This window comes from Dama dama, chromosome 24 (assembly GCF_033118175.1).
Source record: "Dama dama isolate Ldn47 chromosome 24, ASM3311817v1, whole genome shotgun sequence".
In the NCBI taxonomy this organism is placed as follows: Eukaryota; Metazoa; Chordata; class Mammalia; order Artiodactyla; family Cervidae; genus Dama; species Dama dama.
In genome coordinates, this window is record NC_083704.1 from 55,758,552 (window position 1) to 55,775,284 (window position 16,733).

Here is a 16,733-nt window from a genome sequence, read left to right on the forward strand (position 1 = left end):
TAGCCTATGAGCCAGGAGGCTCGGCGGGGGATCACTCCCCACTTTCGACGGCTCATGGATGCCGGGATTCTCAAGCGGTGCCAATCCCCTTGGAACACCCCCTTACTACCGGTAAAGAAGCCAGGGAGTACGGATTACAGACCTGTCCAGGACCTACGAGAAGTCAACAAGCGGGTGAGTGACATACACCCTACTGTCCCCAACCTGTATACCCTCCTGAGCAGTCTGCTGCCTGACTACACTTGGTACACTGTGTTGGACTTGAAAGATGCTTTTTTTCAGCCTACCCCTGGCAGCCCAGAGCCAGGAGATATTTGCCTTTGAGTGGACTGAGGGGGAAGGCCAACCGGTAGTACAACTAACTTGGACCCGCCTACCACAAGGGTTCAAAAACTCCCCTACCTTGTTTAATGAGGCTTTGAGTGAGGACCTCTATGAATATCGGACTCGCCACCCAGAGGTCATCCTACTGCAATATATGGATGACCTTATGTTGGCTGGAACCACAGAGGAGGCATGCAGCCGTGCCACCGGTGACCTCTTACAGACTCTAGGCACCTTGGGATATTGTGCTAGCGCAAAGAAGGCACAAATATCCCGGCAAGAGGTCACCTATTTGGGGTATAAGATCAGGCAGGGGCAAAGGTAGCTAACTCAGGCCATGAAGAAAACAATATTGCAGATACCAGAGCCCAAGACCCCCCGCCAGATGAGAGAGTTTCTGGGGACTGTTAGATATTGTAGACTGTGGATCATGGGGTTTGCTGAAAAGGCCCGGCCCTCGTATGAGGGAAGTGAAGAGACCCCAAACTGGACTTAGACTGAGCCAATGAAACAGGATTTCCAGACACTCAGACAGGCCCTACTAGAAGCGGCCAGCAGGGACTACGCTGCCCCCATATTAGCCGTGGGACTTTCACCTCCTGGTATGGGGACTCTGCCGCCAGTCCCCAACTATTCCCTCCCTGACCTCGTTTGGATCAACGAGGATACCACCCTCCAGAAGGATGACAAAGATGGATGGTACCGAGATCAAAACAACAACGTGATATTGCCTGCCATCCTGGGTCGTCACCTCTGTAAACACCTGCACACAACTACACACTTGGGAGAAAAAAAGACCTTGACTCTTCTCCAGACGGCCTGCCTGAGTTTCCCTCGACAAAATGCAACTGTACGAGAGATAATCCAGGCTTGCAAAGCGTGCCAGCTGATGAGGACAGGAAAAAGGCAGCACACTGGAACGAGGTTCTGAGGGGAAGAGCCAGGGCAACACTGGGAGATAGAGTTCACTGAGGTAAGGCCAGGCAAGTATGGGTATCGCTATCTGTTGGTTCTGGTAGATACCTTCTCGGGATGGGTAGAAGCCTTCCCCACTAAGGGAGAGACAGAACAAGTGGTTGCTAAAAAGATCTTAGAGGAGATAATGCCTAGGTACAGGCTGCCAGTGACTGTGGGCTCTGATAGCGGACCTGCCTTTGTGAGCCAGATTGTACAAGGGCTGGCCCAAGCTCTGGGGACAAAATGGAAGTTACATTGTAAATATAATCCCCAGAGCTCAGGACGGGCAGAACAAATGAATCGGACCCTAAAAGAAACTTTGACAAAGTTGGTAATAGAGACTGGCGGGGACTGGGTGACCCTCCTTCCCTTCGCGCTCTTTTGAGCGCATAACACCCCTTATAAGCTGAATCCTACCCCTTTTGAGATTCTGTATGGAAGACCCCCTCCTGTGTGTCCTATATTTGAAAAAAAATGCCTACCACCCCCTACCTTGGGACAATTTCAACAAACACTGATGGCATTAAGTAAGGCACATAGCCATGTTTAGAAATTAATTCGAGAGATACACGAGGGTCCAAGCAAGGGGACCATCCCCTCACATAATATTTGCTCTGGTGATTGGGTTTAGGTAAAACGACACCAATCTAAAGCATTAGAACCTAGATAAAAAGGCCCTTATGTTGTTCTCCTTACACTCCTACTGCTGTTAAAGTCGACGGGATCGGGCCCTAGGTTCACTGCAATCACGTGTGGCAAGCCACCCCGGAAGAACAAGAGAAGATGCAAGCAGAATGGGAGGCAAGACCTCACCCGTCAAATCCTTTGAAACTGAAACTCGTACAACGGGAGCCCTCTTAACTCTCCTGCTGATAACAGTTTTCATTGGCCCAGGAACAACCAGCCACAACCCCCATCAGCCAGCTAATCTGACTTGGGTGATCTACAATCCTGACACTGGAGAAGTGCTTAATTCGAGCTCCAACGTGGCCCCCAAAGGGACATGGTGGCCAGTACTGACCTTTGATTTGTGTGTGCTGGCAGCTGATGGTAATGGGTTTGGTCCCCACCAACTGACCAAGTTCTTTGCCCACGGCCCTTTCGGTCTGTTCACCCGTAACTGTGAGCGGAAAGGCCCACAGTACTACGAACAGGTGCCTGTCTATGTCTGCCTGGGGGGAAAAAGGGATCGAAACCAAATTGAAAAATGTGGGGGAGTTGACTCTTTTTATTGCACCGCTTGGGGTTGCAAAACCACGGGAACAGTCCATTTCGCACCTCCAAGAATCCTTGAGCTCCTTGGCTGAAGTAGTGTTACAGAATAAGAGACGTTTAGATTTGTTGTTTCTACAACTATTTGTTTAAAAGGTGAAATTAATTTTATGGGCTTCCTGTAAAATTAGGTAGCTCAGACGGTAAAGAATCTGCCTGCAATGCGGAAGACCACAGTTGGATCCCTGGGTTGGGAAGATCCCCTGAAGAATGGAATGACAACCTACTCCAGTATTCTTGCCTGGAGAAATTCCGTGGACAGAGAAGCCTGGGGGACTACAGTCCAAGGGGTCCCAAAGAGTCGGACAACACTTAGTGACTAACTTCACTTCTTCAACCCAACATGTCTAAGATATTATCATTTCAACACATATGCAATGTTAAAAGGTTATCAAGAGTTTGGATTCCTACTCCCCCCCCCCCCCTAGTAATCTCTTTGATATCAGAGGTGTTTTGCACACCTACAGCACATTTCAAAAGACGTTAAAAAGACAGTTAAAGCGAAATGTAGCCTCAGCAAAATAATCACTTTGTGTCGGGAGCTTTCCCAGTAGCTCAGTTGTAAAGAACCTGCCTCCAATGCAGGACTCACAGGTTTGACCCCTGAGTAGGGAGATTCCCTGGAGAAGGAAATGGTAACCCACTCCAGTACTCTTGCTGGGAGATCTCATGGAGAGAGGAGCCTGATGGGGTAGAGTCCATGGGGTCGCAAGAGTCAGACGCGACTTAGCGACTGAACAACAACCTGTGTCCGATGAAAACCAAGTTCTAGACTTCTTCATTCTTCAGTTAGATGTTAATGAACAGGACGTAAGGATGTAGTTCTTCAGTAGCTCTCGCCACAATTCAAGCGCTCAATTTTCGCCCGCAGCGGATTTGCCGCCAGAGTGGACAGCCCAGACAGCACCCGGCGTAAGGCGAGGCCGGGGACTCTGGGGAGGTAGCTATAAACCACAAGAACAGGGTACTGGACAATGAGGGAGGGAACGCCGCCCCACCCACAAGGAAGGCAAGCAGTTGGGAGGGGTGTCGCATCCTCAGCGCGCGTCTCCACAACTCCTTAGGGAACCAGCCCCGCGACACCCAGGCCCACGCCAGGTCTGCGCCTGAGGTCCGAACGCCCGGGGAGGAGGTGCGGGGGGGGGGGGCGGTCACTCTCTTCCTGCCCTAGCAGTTGCCCAGCCGGTCCACCTCACAGTCCGCCGGCGAGCCCAGGAACTGCTCCCGCGAGGTCCACGTCTGCCACCGGCTGGGCGACGCGGCAGCAGCAAAGTCACCTGCTGTCGCGTCCAGCGACTAAAAGAGAGCGCGGCGCTTCCCCAGCAACGAAAAACGCAAAGGCAAGGCACTGCGTCAGCAGGGAGTGCGTCACGGCGCGGCGCGCAGCCTGCCGGGAAGCGTAGTTTGGGGCCAGAATGCGACTCTAGTAGAAGGGATGAACATTGTCCTAGCGCGTTGACCTGCTCAGTTCTCCTCTAGCACGTTTTTTGTTTTTACACCAGTACCCATAAGCAAAACATAGTGTTTTTTCCACGCTTTTAAACATTATATAAGTATCCTTATAACGTATTTGTAGCTTATTTTGTAGTGTTTTTTTTTAAATGATATACGGTAATCCATTTATTTGTGTTCACTGCTGTTTGCTATCTATTGTAGAAACAGACCAATACTCCAATTGGATATTATCATATGTGTCTCCTTGCACACCCATGGAGAGTTTCTCTAATTAGCGCTTCACAAACTTTTTGCTGTAATAATCCTTTCACACTCTATAAATATTTTTTCCAGTTTCATTTGAGATATAATTGACATACAGCACTATAAATTTCAAGTGTACAGCATAACGAGTTGACTTACTTATACTGTGAAATGAGTACTGCAGTAAGTTTCCTTAACTTCCATCATCTCTTAGAGATACAAAAAAACAAATGAGGTCTTCTCCTTGTGATGAGAACACTTAGGCTCTGCTCTCTTAACAACTTTCAAATATACCATACATCGGTGTTAGCTATGGTCGTCATTACATCCTTGTACCCGCATACGCTCCTGAAAGGACAACAGCCTCACCCATCCGGGAGTTAATAGGAGTGATCTCTGTCTGTCTGTCTGTCTCTCACACACACACACATACACTCAGGAGGACTGTCAGAGTTAAGGACCTGGTCCTAGTAAGACGGAGAGGGAAGAGAAGTGAATTTCAATGTTAAGGAAGTTGTTTTCAGAAGAATTTATTTTTCAGGAACCAGAAGTCTGAACCAGGATAACCTGATCCTTAGGACTTCATCCCCTGAAGAAATCTTTGATTCTCTGCCCAGTTCTCTTTACTTTGTCGACGATTTTCCGCCCACCTCTCCAGATTTTATCCCGCAGCCGGTCTAATATCCGCACACTCTGAATCTGTGAACCAGGAGGAAATAGTTGCTTTGGAGGATTGGCTGAGCACTAAAACCAGACCCCTTGCCACTTGAGCACTCCGATTCCTGGGCCAAATCAGGAAGCTTGGAGCCCCAGGTTACCTCCCATACGATGTTTGGAGCCTGTGGTTAAATCGCCACACCACAGACAGATAAGGAAACCAAGGTCCCTTAGGTGACAGGGGGCTTCCCAGATCACAAGCCCATCCCAACAAAGCTGGAAGAGAACCAGGGTTGAGGGCTCATGACTCAAGTCAATGCCTCTCAAACTTCAGCATCAACAGAAACGCCTGGAGGCTTTGTGAAAATCCAAAAGGCTGCCCCCCCATCCAGGAATCTGATTCAGGAGGTTTGAGTAGGCCTGCAAATCTGCCTCTATATCAGTTCCCAGTTTGGGACCCCAGTAGGGAATCACTGCTCTAAGGGGCACAGAGCCAGGACTGGAGACCTGGGGCTCAGGGTGGGAGGGGCCAGGGTAGGAGGACCTTTCTCTGCCCTGGATAGGGCAGAGGGTCATTGGTCCATACGAAGTTCCACAACCCACCCCTCTAGCAGTCCTTGCAGAACAGAAGGGGCCACTTACATCATTACAGGTGATGTTGGAGTCACCCCTGCTCTGGTACAGGGTGACTGTCCCCACACACTGTTTCACCAGCTGGAAAAGAAGGCTTGAGGTCAAACTAGAAACCCCAGGCCACATCTCCCAGCCACACCCCACCTCACCCCAGGAACTGCAATTCTGTCCCAAAAGCCCCTGTTCAGCTCCCTGAGAAGCATTCTCCTGCTCCTCCAGCCCCCAGGCTCACCCCATTCTCCTTGAAGTCACACTGCTCCAGGGGCTGCTGGCTCGTCCTGGGGCACACAGTCTCCTTCACCCTGAAGCTCACAGGCTTTCGAGCACTGTGGTCCTCCACCTGGTCAAAGATCAAAGTGGGGAGACTGGACTCGGGCTCATGTTTCCTTCTCTGATCTGTCTCCCTGCCCCCACCCAGACGGCAGCCTCTCCAGCCCCCTGTGTGTCTGGCCCTGGACTTGGTGCTGGGAGCCCAGGGGAGGGGACAGAGGCCGTCCCTGGCCTCACGAGCACCCAAAGAGCAGGAGTGGACCGCACGGCAGTGCTGAGGGCAGCGCCTCCCCCCAGAGGGGCTGAGGGAGGTCAGGGCTGCCTGCAGGGAGAGCCCTTGTAGCTGGAATCTCCAGGCTGACAGAGGCCTCCCTGGCAGGGAGACACCGTGGTGCAGAGGGGTTTCAGCAGGGACATCGCCTCACAGAGCCTGTGACCCCCTCCATCCCTGGAGCTCCCGGAAGTCCTGGAAGCCAGGTGTGCAGGGCGCCTGTTCCCGCAGCAGAGATGCTAAGGCAGGAAGCCTGGGGCTGGGAGGGTCCCAGGTCTGGGAAGGATTTCTGGTAGAAGTGGGAGCCACCTAGAGGGAGAAGTGCCTTCCTGACAGGAGGTACAGCCTGAGTGAACGGGGAGACAGTGTGGCCAAGGATGTCAGGAGACAGATCCCCTTCCCAGCCCCCTCCCCAACTCACATCCTGCTCTGGAGGCGGGTCTAGCTCCAGGAGGCGGTAGAGATTAGCTTCCGAGGACTGCTCATTGAACTGATCCACAGCGCGAAGCACAGCTCTCCTGTAGCTGTAGGCCTGGGCGCTGGCCGAGGGCAGCACCAGTCCCAGCAGCAGTAGCCACAGTGACCACCGTCCCAGGGAGAGGCTGGCCCTCTGGGTCTCCATGGTCCCCAAACTGCCTCCTCCCAGCCCGAGGGACACTTCTTTTATGCTCAGCTTGAGCCCTGATGCAAAGGCTCAACCAGCAGTCTTCCTGACCTGCCCCACCCCTGCCCTCCTCCCAGGGTGTGAGCTGGACTTGCCTCAGCCCCTGCTGTTGCTTCATGGGATTTCTGGGCAGTGGGCAGGGAGGCCCCTGAGCAAGGTGAAGAAATGGTTTCTCCATCTCCCGGACAATGTCTTGGCCTCTGCTGGGGTCCATGGGAAGTGTCACAGGGAGGCTTGCTCAAGAAGATTGAGTCCTCCAGGAGAGGGAGGGACCACGCACTGTCTACACCTCCTCGGCTTCCCCTCTAAGGTCTCTCAAGATTCAGGGTAAAGGAGTGTATTGCGCACTCAACCTTCAGCTCTCAGTACTGCCTAGGACCCAATAGGGCGTCATTTAATGATGTCTAACAGTACTACTCACACTTTAACACGTATACACACAGCTTGTCCCTAGGCAGACACACGCCCACACCATCTTTTTCTCTGTGCCCAGGCCCAGGGAGTGAGTTTCATTTCTCCTCTCTCCTGGATTCCTCTTCATTCCTTTTCTCAGTCTACTAATGTCTTGTCCTCAGACCCCAAAAAACATGGCCCATTGTCCTGGCCCCTCCCCAGCAGAGCCTGAGGAAGTGTTCCCTACACCACCTCCAACAATTCTTTGCTGGCTTACATCAAGCCCATCGCAGGCTGACCTACCCTCCCTAGATCCAGAGGCCACACTCAAGCCTTGTCTTATCAGCACAGCTTCTGGGGACACTCTGTCCTCCTGAAATTGCCCCTGACCAATAGTCCCCTGTCCCTGCTCTCCTGGGTCCCCTCCTCCCTGTGTGTTCCTGCTGACTCTCCTCCAAGGACTCTCCTCTTCGGAGACAGGGCTGGCTCAGGTGCATCCGGGCTGCTTCACCTCCCAGTCCTCAAATGTTCCTGGGACGGCCCTCCTGAAGAAACCAGTTCTCATGCACATCATCACTGCTCTGTGCCTCTGGGTTCAAGACTCCCAAGAACACCCTGGTTGTCTGCACTGGACTGTTGGCGGGGTGCTATCACAGGAGCCCAGAGCTGGAAGCCTGGGAGCCCCATCTGCTCCTTCGTCCTCCTGAGGACACTCCCCTGACATCCTGCCACCGCTGCCCTGGGCCTACCCTGTCTTCTCTCCTCTCAGTGAAGCCACAGGTGTAGACTCCACCTTCCCCGAAAGGCAGGTTCTATCTGACCACTGTCCACCCTCCAAGCTATTTCCTAGGGCTCCAACAGACTGCCCATTTGACCATTCCACCCCGTGATTCCACAGCCCACCCTCCCCACTACCTGGCATTAGGGCCTAGACGTTTGCTGCTCTTAGTTTTCTTCAATCCAGACTTTGGGCCTCGGTTTCAGGCTGCCCTGTCCTCCACAACCATTCAGGCCCCTCAGAACCGCCTACTCCTTCTTCCTCTGAGGACACTACCCTGACCTCCCGTCACCCTTGCCCTAGTCCTACTCCTGTCTTCTCTCCTTTTGGTGACGCCACAACCTCCAGACTCCATGTTCCAGAAGCTGGAGAATATCAGTTTCTCCCTGAACACTGCCCACCCTCCATGCTATTCTCTAGGGCTCCAACACACCGCCCATTTGACCATGTCACCCACTGCCTCCAGAGCCCACACCACCCCCACCTGGCATCAGGGCCTAAATGGTTGCTCTTCTTACTTGTCATCACTCCATGCCTGTGGGCCTCCGGTGTCAGGCTGCCCTGTCCACCCCAAGCCCTCAGGCCACTCAGAGCCTCCAGCTTGTCTCCCATCTCTGCCCCTGATCCCACTGTTAACCCAGGTCTTCCTCCTTGGGAAGCCTTCAGGGATCTTCAGGCATAGAAGCCACCTCCTCCTTTTTTCTGACCTAGGATATCAGTCTTCAGGACATCCCTTCTAATTTGACCCCCAAGTGACTCCATGTCCAGTCATCCAGTCGAGTCACCAAGCAGAGTGGCCAGCGCTGAGGTGTGGAGGAGTTCAACTGGGAGAGATAATAAGCCAAAATGTTAGAGGGTCCCCGAGGCCGTGAGGCAAATTCTAATCCAGTTTCCCGTGGGATGGCCACGGGACTGCAGTTCGGGGGTAGTAGCTCTTGGCCACTGTCGGCCTCTGGGACTCGGGACAATTATCTGGGAAACCATGGAAGATGGCAGCTGAATGGAGGGTGGTGGTTACACACTCAGCCTTGGAGAAGGAAGGAGAAGTGGGCTTCCATGAAACCTGGTTTCCTTGTCCAGGTTTGACCCTAGCCTGTTGTCAAGCAGCCTCTTGGTCAGGCTGGGTCATTTTCCCACATCAAAGACGAAAAGGGCCATGATTACAATAGAACATACTTAGTAATACATGTAGTGACTGGTGTCTGGTACCGGGAACAATCTCTCTGTGCTTTCCTGCCTCTGGGCCTTTCACTCTTACACTCTTGAGACTGAAGTCCTCTTCCCCCATCCAGCCCCGATCCTTCGGAGATCCCACATCCGGGTTCTCAGGCTGCACTTCCTGTGATGCGAAGGGTGAACCTTCCATGCCTCCAGCATCCAGCTTTCCTGGCTTAGTCCTCACAGCCGGTCAGAAGTGAGGTCTGCTCAGGAGAGACATCACAGTCCTCATCTTAGATTGCTTGGCCCCGCCGCCACACCTGGTCCTTGAGCAATCCACATGCACCATTTCCCCAGCAAACTCAGGTGTGAGCCCGGATCCTGCATCGCCCCCTCCTCTGCTCCTCCCAGCCAGCGTCATGTCCATGAGACTCATGGGCATTGCACCTGCAGGCTTAGCCCTGAGAATCAACTGCGTCTCTGAGTGCTTCAAAGGTCAGAAGCCTGGCCCCTCGTGGACTGTCAGCTCCGTGTGAGCAGGGTCAGCATTCCCACCAGCACTGCACACACAGCAGGTCTCCTTAGGTCCGACTGGGTGTTGGAGGAGGGCAGGGGCGGGTGAAGGGCTTGGGACGAACCCAAGGATGGATCTCCTGGGGCTGCTGTCTCCCCCGTGCCCTCCTGGAAGGAACAGGGGCCTCACCCTCCTCTCTGTTCACAGGAGGGATCTCACACAACATACACTCTTGTACACACACATAGACAAATAGACGCACACACACACACACACACACTCACACATACATACACACACAAGATATGGAATAGTTAAAGATTCTTTCTTGATAAGTGTGAGGAGAGGAGACAATGAAATTGAGGCCTGCAGGATATTCATATCACAAGAATTTATTTTTCAGATCCAGTAGCCTGAGGCAGAGCAAGGAAACCCTTGGGACTCTTCTCTGCCTTATGATGGAAATCCTCAAGTGCTGATTATCTGCAAACCCTTAACACGACGATGCGACATACTCGGGCTGCTTGTGGAGGCGCCCATGGTTGCTTTGTTATCCTTATGCTCTTGTGCTGTGAAACAGAAAGGAACACAGGCTGCTTGTTGGTACTGCATCACCAGCAACCCAACCTCCTTCCCTACCTGGACCTCCCATTTCCAGGGTCACACCAGGCTCCTTGGGCAGCAGTTCACCTCTGGCTGTGATATGTGGAGCATGAGGTGGAATCCCCACACTCAGAGATAGATGAGGACACTGAGGGAAGACAAGGGCTTCCCAGAGTCACAAGCCCATCCCAGCAAAGCTGGAAGGGAGCATTAATTGAGAGTTTGTGACTCTCAAAACTTTAGGATGGTCAGAGTCCCTGAAAGTCTTGGGAAAAGACAAATGATCGGACCCCACCGCAGAGACCGACTTAGTTTCTCTGAATGGGGCTGATAATCTGCCTTTCTGACAAGCTCTTCTGGGTGGAGACCCCAGTAGAGAACCACTGCTCTTAGGGACACACAGCCAGGACTGGAGACCTGGGGCTCGGGGAGGGAGGGGGCAGGGTAAGAGGGCCTTTCTCTGCCCTGGATGGGGCAGCGGGTCATTGGTCCAAAGGTACTTCCACAACCCACCCCCACGGCAGTTCTCACAGTACAGAAGGGGCCACTTACATTATTACAGGTGATGTCAAAGTTACCCCTGACCTGGTCCAGGGTGACTGTCCCCTCACACCGTTTCAGCAGCTGGAAAGGGAGGCTCAAGGTCAGAGTGGAACCACCCACCCCCAGGCCATAACCTCCCAACCTCACACCAGGGGCTGGGAATCTTGCTGGAAGTGCCCTGTTCAGCCATCTGGGAAGCATCCTCCTTGCCCCCAGCCCCCAGGCTCACCCCATTCTCCTTGAAGTCACACTGCTCCGGGGGCTGCTGGGTGGTCCTGGAACACACGGTCTCCTTCACCCTGAAGCTCACCCGCTTCGGGGTGTCTGGGTCTTCATCCTGGTCAAGGATCAGAGTGGGGAGACTGGGCTCGGGCTCAGGCTTCCCTCTCTGCTCCGTGTCCCTGCTCCCGCACCTAGAGGGTCCGTTACCCAGCCCCCTCCCTGACTCACATCCTGACGAGGCTGGTCCAGCTCGAGAAGACGGTAAATATTAGGTTCTGAGGATTGCTCATTGAGCTGATCCACAGCACGAAGCACGGCCTCCCTGTAGCTGAGGGCCTGGGCGCTGGCCAAGGGCAGCACTAGTCCCAGGAGCGGTAGCCACAGTGCCCAGTGTCTCAGCGAGAGGCTGGCCCTCTGAGTCTCCATGATCCCCAATCTGCCTCCTCCCAGCCCGAGGGACCCCCTTTTATGCTCAGCCTGGCCCTGTTGCAAAGACTCAACCTGACCTGCCCCATCCCGGCCCTCCTCCCAGGGTGCGAGGTGGACTTGCCTCAGCCCCTGCTGTTGCTTCATGGGATTGCTGGGCAGTGGGCAGGGAGGCCCCCGTGCAAAGTGAAGAAATGGTTTCTCCATCTCCCTGACAATATCTGGGCCTCTCCTGGGGTCCATGGAAGTGTCACAGGCAGGGTTGCTCAAAGGGGTTGAGTCCTCCAGTCGAGGGAGGGACCAGGCACGGTCTACATCCCCTCTGACTCCACACCATGGGCTCCTCAGGATTCGGGGTAAAGGAGTGTATTCAGGAGTCAGCCTCCAACACTTGGCACTGCCTGGAACCCAGTAGAGAGTCACTTAACATTTGGTGAGGGGATGACAGTACCACATCTACAGATGTACACACCAGAATTGATGGGAGAGCACTGTGTGACCATACCCTTGTGGCTAGGCTCTTTGGGAATGTAAATTGTAAATCCTCTGTAAAACACAAAAGATAGGAAGGGAAGGGAGTACTGGCAGAGACAGGTCATGCTTAAACTTGAACTTCTAAATGGGTCACTCCTTTGCAGGGTTACAGTTGCACTAACAAGATTATCTCCCCCAGTGGGCAACTTGAGGGTCCTGTACTAGTCCTTTCCCTCAATCCCATGATACCAATGGGCAGTTAAATACTAAGCAACTGTCATCTGCTTGATGAATGTCAGAAGTGAGAGCCCTAGTTGACTTGCAAGACTGCATGGCTCCAGAGTAAGAAGGGTGGGGAGTGTAACACTGATGAGTCTCTAATCTGGCTCTCTGGTGCAGGAGGGAGATGACCTCGATCTTGCGGAGCCCGCAGGCTCTCCAGCTCTGGCCCTCATCAAGCCTGATGCCCAGTTGCTCACCCCCTGATTCTGGAGGTAAGAACACATCCTAAGCCTCTACTGTATGCCCTGGGCATTGCTTCTGTTTCAGCTGCCACAGGGCCATTTGTGAAGACTGACAACACAGTCCTGTGCTAGATGGTGTGGAGGCAAAGCTAGACGTCGTGGATGCTGACCCCAAGGAAACTAAAAATCTGTTGGAGAACTGAGGCAGATATAAAATATAACCACTGGTAGTCCAGTGCTGAAGAATCCGCCTTGATGCAGGGAACATAGGTTTGATCTGTGATCAGAGAACTAAGATCCCACTGAGATTGGGGAACTAAGATGGGGCAACTAAGCCCACGTGCCACAACTACTGAAGGCCACGGGCCACAGCAGATGATTCTGCATGAAGCAATGAAGATCCTGCGGGCTGCAACTTAGACCCCAGGCTGTGTGCTGTGCTTAGTCACTCAGCCGTGTCCGACTGTCTGCAGCCCCATGGACTATAGCCCCCAGGCTCCTCTGTCCATGGGAATTCTCCAGACAAGAATACTGGAATGGGTTTCTATGTCCTCATCCAGGGGATCTTCCCAACCCAGCAATGGAATCCCGGTCTCCCACCTTGCAGGCAGATTTTTTAAACACATACAGCCAAAGGAACAAATAAATAAAATATTTTTTTAAAAAATTAAACAAAGGCTCTAATACAGTAAGGAGAATCAAACCTCAAGACAGTGTGTGTATGCTAGTTGTCTACTGCGCATGTGCTCAGTCGTGTCTGGCTCTTTGCAACTCCATGGATTATAGCGTGCCAGGATCCTCTGTCCATGGAATTCTCCAGGCAAGAAGACTGGAGTGGGTTGCTGTTTTATCCTCCAGGGGATCTTCCCGACCCAGAGATCAAACCCTTGTCTGCTGTGTCTCCTGCATTGCAGGCAAATTCCGTACCACTGCACCACCTGGGAAGGCCCAGTTCTCTATTGCCCCATAACAAATTACCACAACTTAGCAGCTTTAAACAGCATTCATTACCTCACAGTTCTAGAATGTAGAGGTCCAGTAGGTTTGGCTGTGGGCTAGATTCTCGCCTTAGGGTTTCACAAGCCAAAGTCCAGGTATCAATTGACTGGGCCCTTATCTCCAGGGTGTGGGGAAGAATCCATTTTGAAGCTCATTCGGAATGGCAGAATTTGATGTCTGGGACTATAGGACTGAGGTCCCCATGTCCTAACTGGCCTTCAGGTGGGGACTATCATTTTAAGTAACTACTCACATTCCTTGTTACATGACTCACTCCCATCTTCAAGATAGCAACAGGGAGTCTCTTTTCTTCAAGTTTTAGGCTGTAATGTTTCCCCAGGAGTCTTTTGGTTAGCCTGGATCTCCTGTTCAGTCAGATGCTCCCTGTCACTGACTGTTATCTTTGGAATGGCGTTCATCCAGGCTGTTCATCAGCAGATTCTGAGCAACAAGTTCCTTATTGTGCGAATGAGAGAACTTCTATGGAGAAAGGAAGACTGCCAGAAGTTTTACCAAGAGCATGAAGGTAGGAGCCAAGCATCCTCTGAGCGGGAGGCTTCTCTATCCCTGGAAAGATTTTACCGACACCCATGTCAGGTTGTCACAGACGTCAGTCCGGTCACTCAGTGTATCTCTTTGTGACCCTGTGGACTGTGGCATGCCAGACTTCCCTGTCCATCACTGACTCCCAGATCTTGCTCAAAGTCATGTCCATTGAGTGGGTGATGCCATCCAACCATCGCATCCTCTGTCGCCCCCTTCTCCTCCTGCCTTCAGTCCTGGCATCAGGGTCTTTCCCAATGAGTCAGTTCTTCACATCAGGTGGCCAAAGTATTGGAGTTTCAGCATCAGTCCTTTCAATGAACATTCAGGACTGATTTCCTGTAGGATTAAGTGGTCTGATCTCCTTGCAGTGCAAGGGACTCTCAGGAGTCTTCTCCCAACACCACAGTTCAAAAGCATCAATTCTTTGGCATTCAGTTTTCTTTATAGTCCAACTCTCACATCCATACATGACTACTGTACTTACAAACCATAAAATTCAGCCAGTCTTCTAAAGAGTGGATTGATAACACAAACTTTTCATGATTATCAATGTTTTTAAAATATTTTCTAGGAGGGTCCTACCTCATGGTACAAAAAGAAATTTAGTCTTCTATCCTGATAGGATCACTTGCCAACAATTGACTCTGTCAAATACTGTCCAAAGGCTCCTGATTTCATTTCATTTCCCAGCAACCCCATGAGGTAGCTATTATGTCCCCAGCACACAGATTAGGAAACTAAGTTAGGGAAGTTATTGATTTACCCGAAACTACACAGGTGGTAAGTTGGAGAGCCTGGGTTCAGACCCAGGTAAGTCAGACTCCCTGTTCCTTTCTCGAAAGCAGTGATTATTCCCTCCTCTACGGAGGCAGGAGTGTCAAAAATTCTCTTGGCACTGGTGTCTTAATGGAGGTCCTCTCTCCTTGCAGGGCTTTTTTCTATCAGCGGCTGGTGGAGTTCATGGCCAGATATTTCTCATTTTAGTTCCAACATCTTCATGCACTGACTTATTTCCCCTGCCCCCCAAGTAGATTTATTAATTTTATTTGCCACTCTTTAAAGTTGTAAGCAGTGTCGAGGGTCTGAAGAAACATGGGTTTGGGCCGAGACTGACCCCGTGGCCACCTGTTCTGAGGTGCTTACTGATCCAGGGGCTGTAGAAGAGTCTTGTTGAATGCTTCCTAACAACTCTGCTGTCTCGGTGGCCTTCTGTCACCTCTTTGACGCAGTACTCAGCTAGAAAGGCAAGGGGACTCTCAGGATGTCCAGTGTGCCCTCCTGAACCCAGAGCCAGATTCCTGACATGTGCTCCCCTGGTTCACAGTGGGCCGATCCGAGCCTACCTCCTCGCCCACAAGGACGCCATCCAGCTCTGGAGGACCGTGATGGGACCCACCAGAGTGTTTCGGGCATGCCACATGGCCCCAGATTCAATTCGTGGGAGTTTTGGCCTCACCGACACCCGTAACACAACCCACAGCTCAGGTGAGGCTGCCTCCTGTGTCCACAGTATTCAAAGGGAATTTGGTTCAAGGACGCTGGGCAGGCTGGATGGTGGGGTTGAAAGGCAGGTCCCCCAGGGAGCTTTCCTCCCAGTTGGGTTTCTGGCCCTTTGTGGTGTCCTCGGCAGATGTGGCCCAGGACTTAGGGGTGGGAGAACTACAGGCTCTGAAGCCGATTATGACTGCTTCTTGCGTCTACCCTGCCCTCCCTATGAGAACCCCTTCTCTTTCTCTCCTCCCCTTACAGACTCAGTGGTTTCAGCCAGTAGAGAGATTGCAGCCTTCTTCCCCGATTTCAGTGAACAGCGCTGGTACGAGGAGGAGGAGCCCCAGTTGCGCTGTGGCCCTGTGCACTACAGTCCCGAGGGTGGCATCCACTTTGCTGCTCCAGCAGGAGGCCCGGGGCCAGCCTGACACAGGCCTGTGAGTGTGTGAAGACTGGGGCATCGCCCAACCTTCTCCACAGACCTCTGGTCCCAGAAGAGTCTTCTAGGACCAGGGAGGCAAAGGCTGCTTGCGCCATCTCTGCTGGGCACCGCCACCTGCATGAGGGTTAAGCTCCTCACTGCCACCTCTTCTAGAATCTACTATCTACCTCCTCTCTGGAATGTTCATGGCTGGTTCAGAGGAATGATGGCTCCTCTTTGTCAGGGAACTGTTCTCATTTTCAAGGAGAAGCTCGCCCAGCTGACTTGCCTGAAAAATGCAGTGACTCTCTATTAGTCACGTTTGGTCTGTTCTCCTTAATAAAAGTCAGTTTGCTACTGAATAAAGGCTGGGAGCGCTGCTCGGTGCTCTCGCTCTAACTGGAGCGTTTGAACCCGTCCTCAGTCGAGTTTCTGGTCTATGCTAAGTGAAGAGAGAGTCAAAACTCCCAGGAGGTTCACGTGGCATACAGCTTATGTAGAGCACGAAGGCCCCTGGCATAAGCCTGCATCCTGGAAGAAGGGGCACCTTTGGATTGAGCAAAAGTATGTCTGCCCAGTAGTGGCATATTGTTATGACTTTTTTTTTTTCTGATATGCACAGAGCCACTAAAGGCAGCCATGTCTCTGCTGTAGCTGAGGATGACAGTTACCTACTATGCCAAACCACCTCAAGATTTCATGGCTTAAAACCATAATGACTGAACTTGTCTATATGTCTGTGGATCAGCTGGGTGATTCTGCTGTGCTCATCTGGACGCACATGGCTGCGTTCAGCAGTTGGGTCCAGTGTGGTCTTTCCTCCTGAGCTGCTGCTTTGCATGGTTATCTCAGGGTTCCAAGAAAGCAGGCCTCCATTCATGAGCTTATCGAGCTTCTGCTTGGGTCATGTTTGCTGGTACCCCACTGTGAAAGGCAAGTCACATGGCCAAGCCCAGAG

The 16,733-nt window shown here is 52.3% G+C and overlaps 3 protein-coding genes across 3 annotated transcripts; 1 reads left to right on the plus strand and 2 right to left on the minus strand.

Annotated features, from left to right (window-relative positions):
- Window positions 1–4,765: 4,765 nt before the first annotated feature.
- On the minus strand, window positions 4,766–6,704 carry LOC133046286 (cathelicidin-7-like). The gene is made up of 4 exons (XM_061129207.1): window positions 6,504–6,704; window positions 5,774–5,881; window positions 5,551–5,622; window positions 4,766–4,950 (listed from the first exon to the last, which is right to left on the minus strand). Exons 1-4 carry the CDS (start codon window positions 6,702–6,704, stop codon window positions 4,834–4,836), a joined length of 498 nt encoding a protein of 165 aa, XP_060985190.1. The 3' UTR covers window positions 4,766–4,833.
- A 3,259-nt stretch (window positions 6,705–9,963) lies between these two features.
- Window positions 9,964–11,383, minus strand: LOC133046287 (cathelicidin-1-like). Its single transcript, XM_061129208.1, has 4 exons — window positions 11,186–11,383; window positions 10,965–11,072; window positions 10,745–10,816; window positions 9,964–10,158 (listed from the first exon to the last, which is right to left on the minus strand). The coding sequence occupies exons 1-4, from the start codon at window positions 11,381–11,383 to the stop codon at window positions 10,069–10,071; spliced, it is 468 nt and encodes a 155-aa protein (XP_060985191.1). The 3' UTR covers window positions 9,964–10,068.
- An 880-nt stretch (window positions 11,384–12,263) lies between these two features.
- Window positions 12,264–15,823, plus strand: LOC133046288 (nucleoside diphosphate kinase 6-like). Its single transcript, XM_061129209.1, is given in 7 exon segments — window positions 12,264–12,297; window positions 12,300–12,325; window positions 12,328–12,351; window positions 13,744–13,851; window positions 14,800–14,831; window positions 15,188–15,351; window positions 15,616–15,823. Coding segments are annotated over 7 exon segments (555 nt in total). The 3' UTR covers window positions 15,783–15,823.
- The last annotated feature ends 910 nt before the right edge of the window (window positions 15,824–16,733 follow it).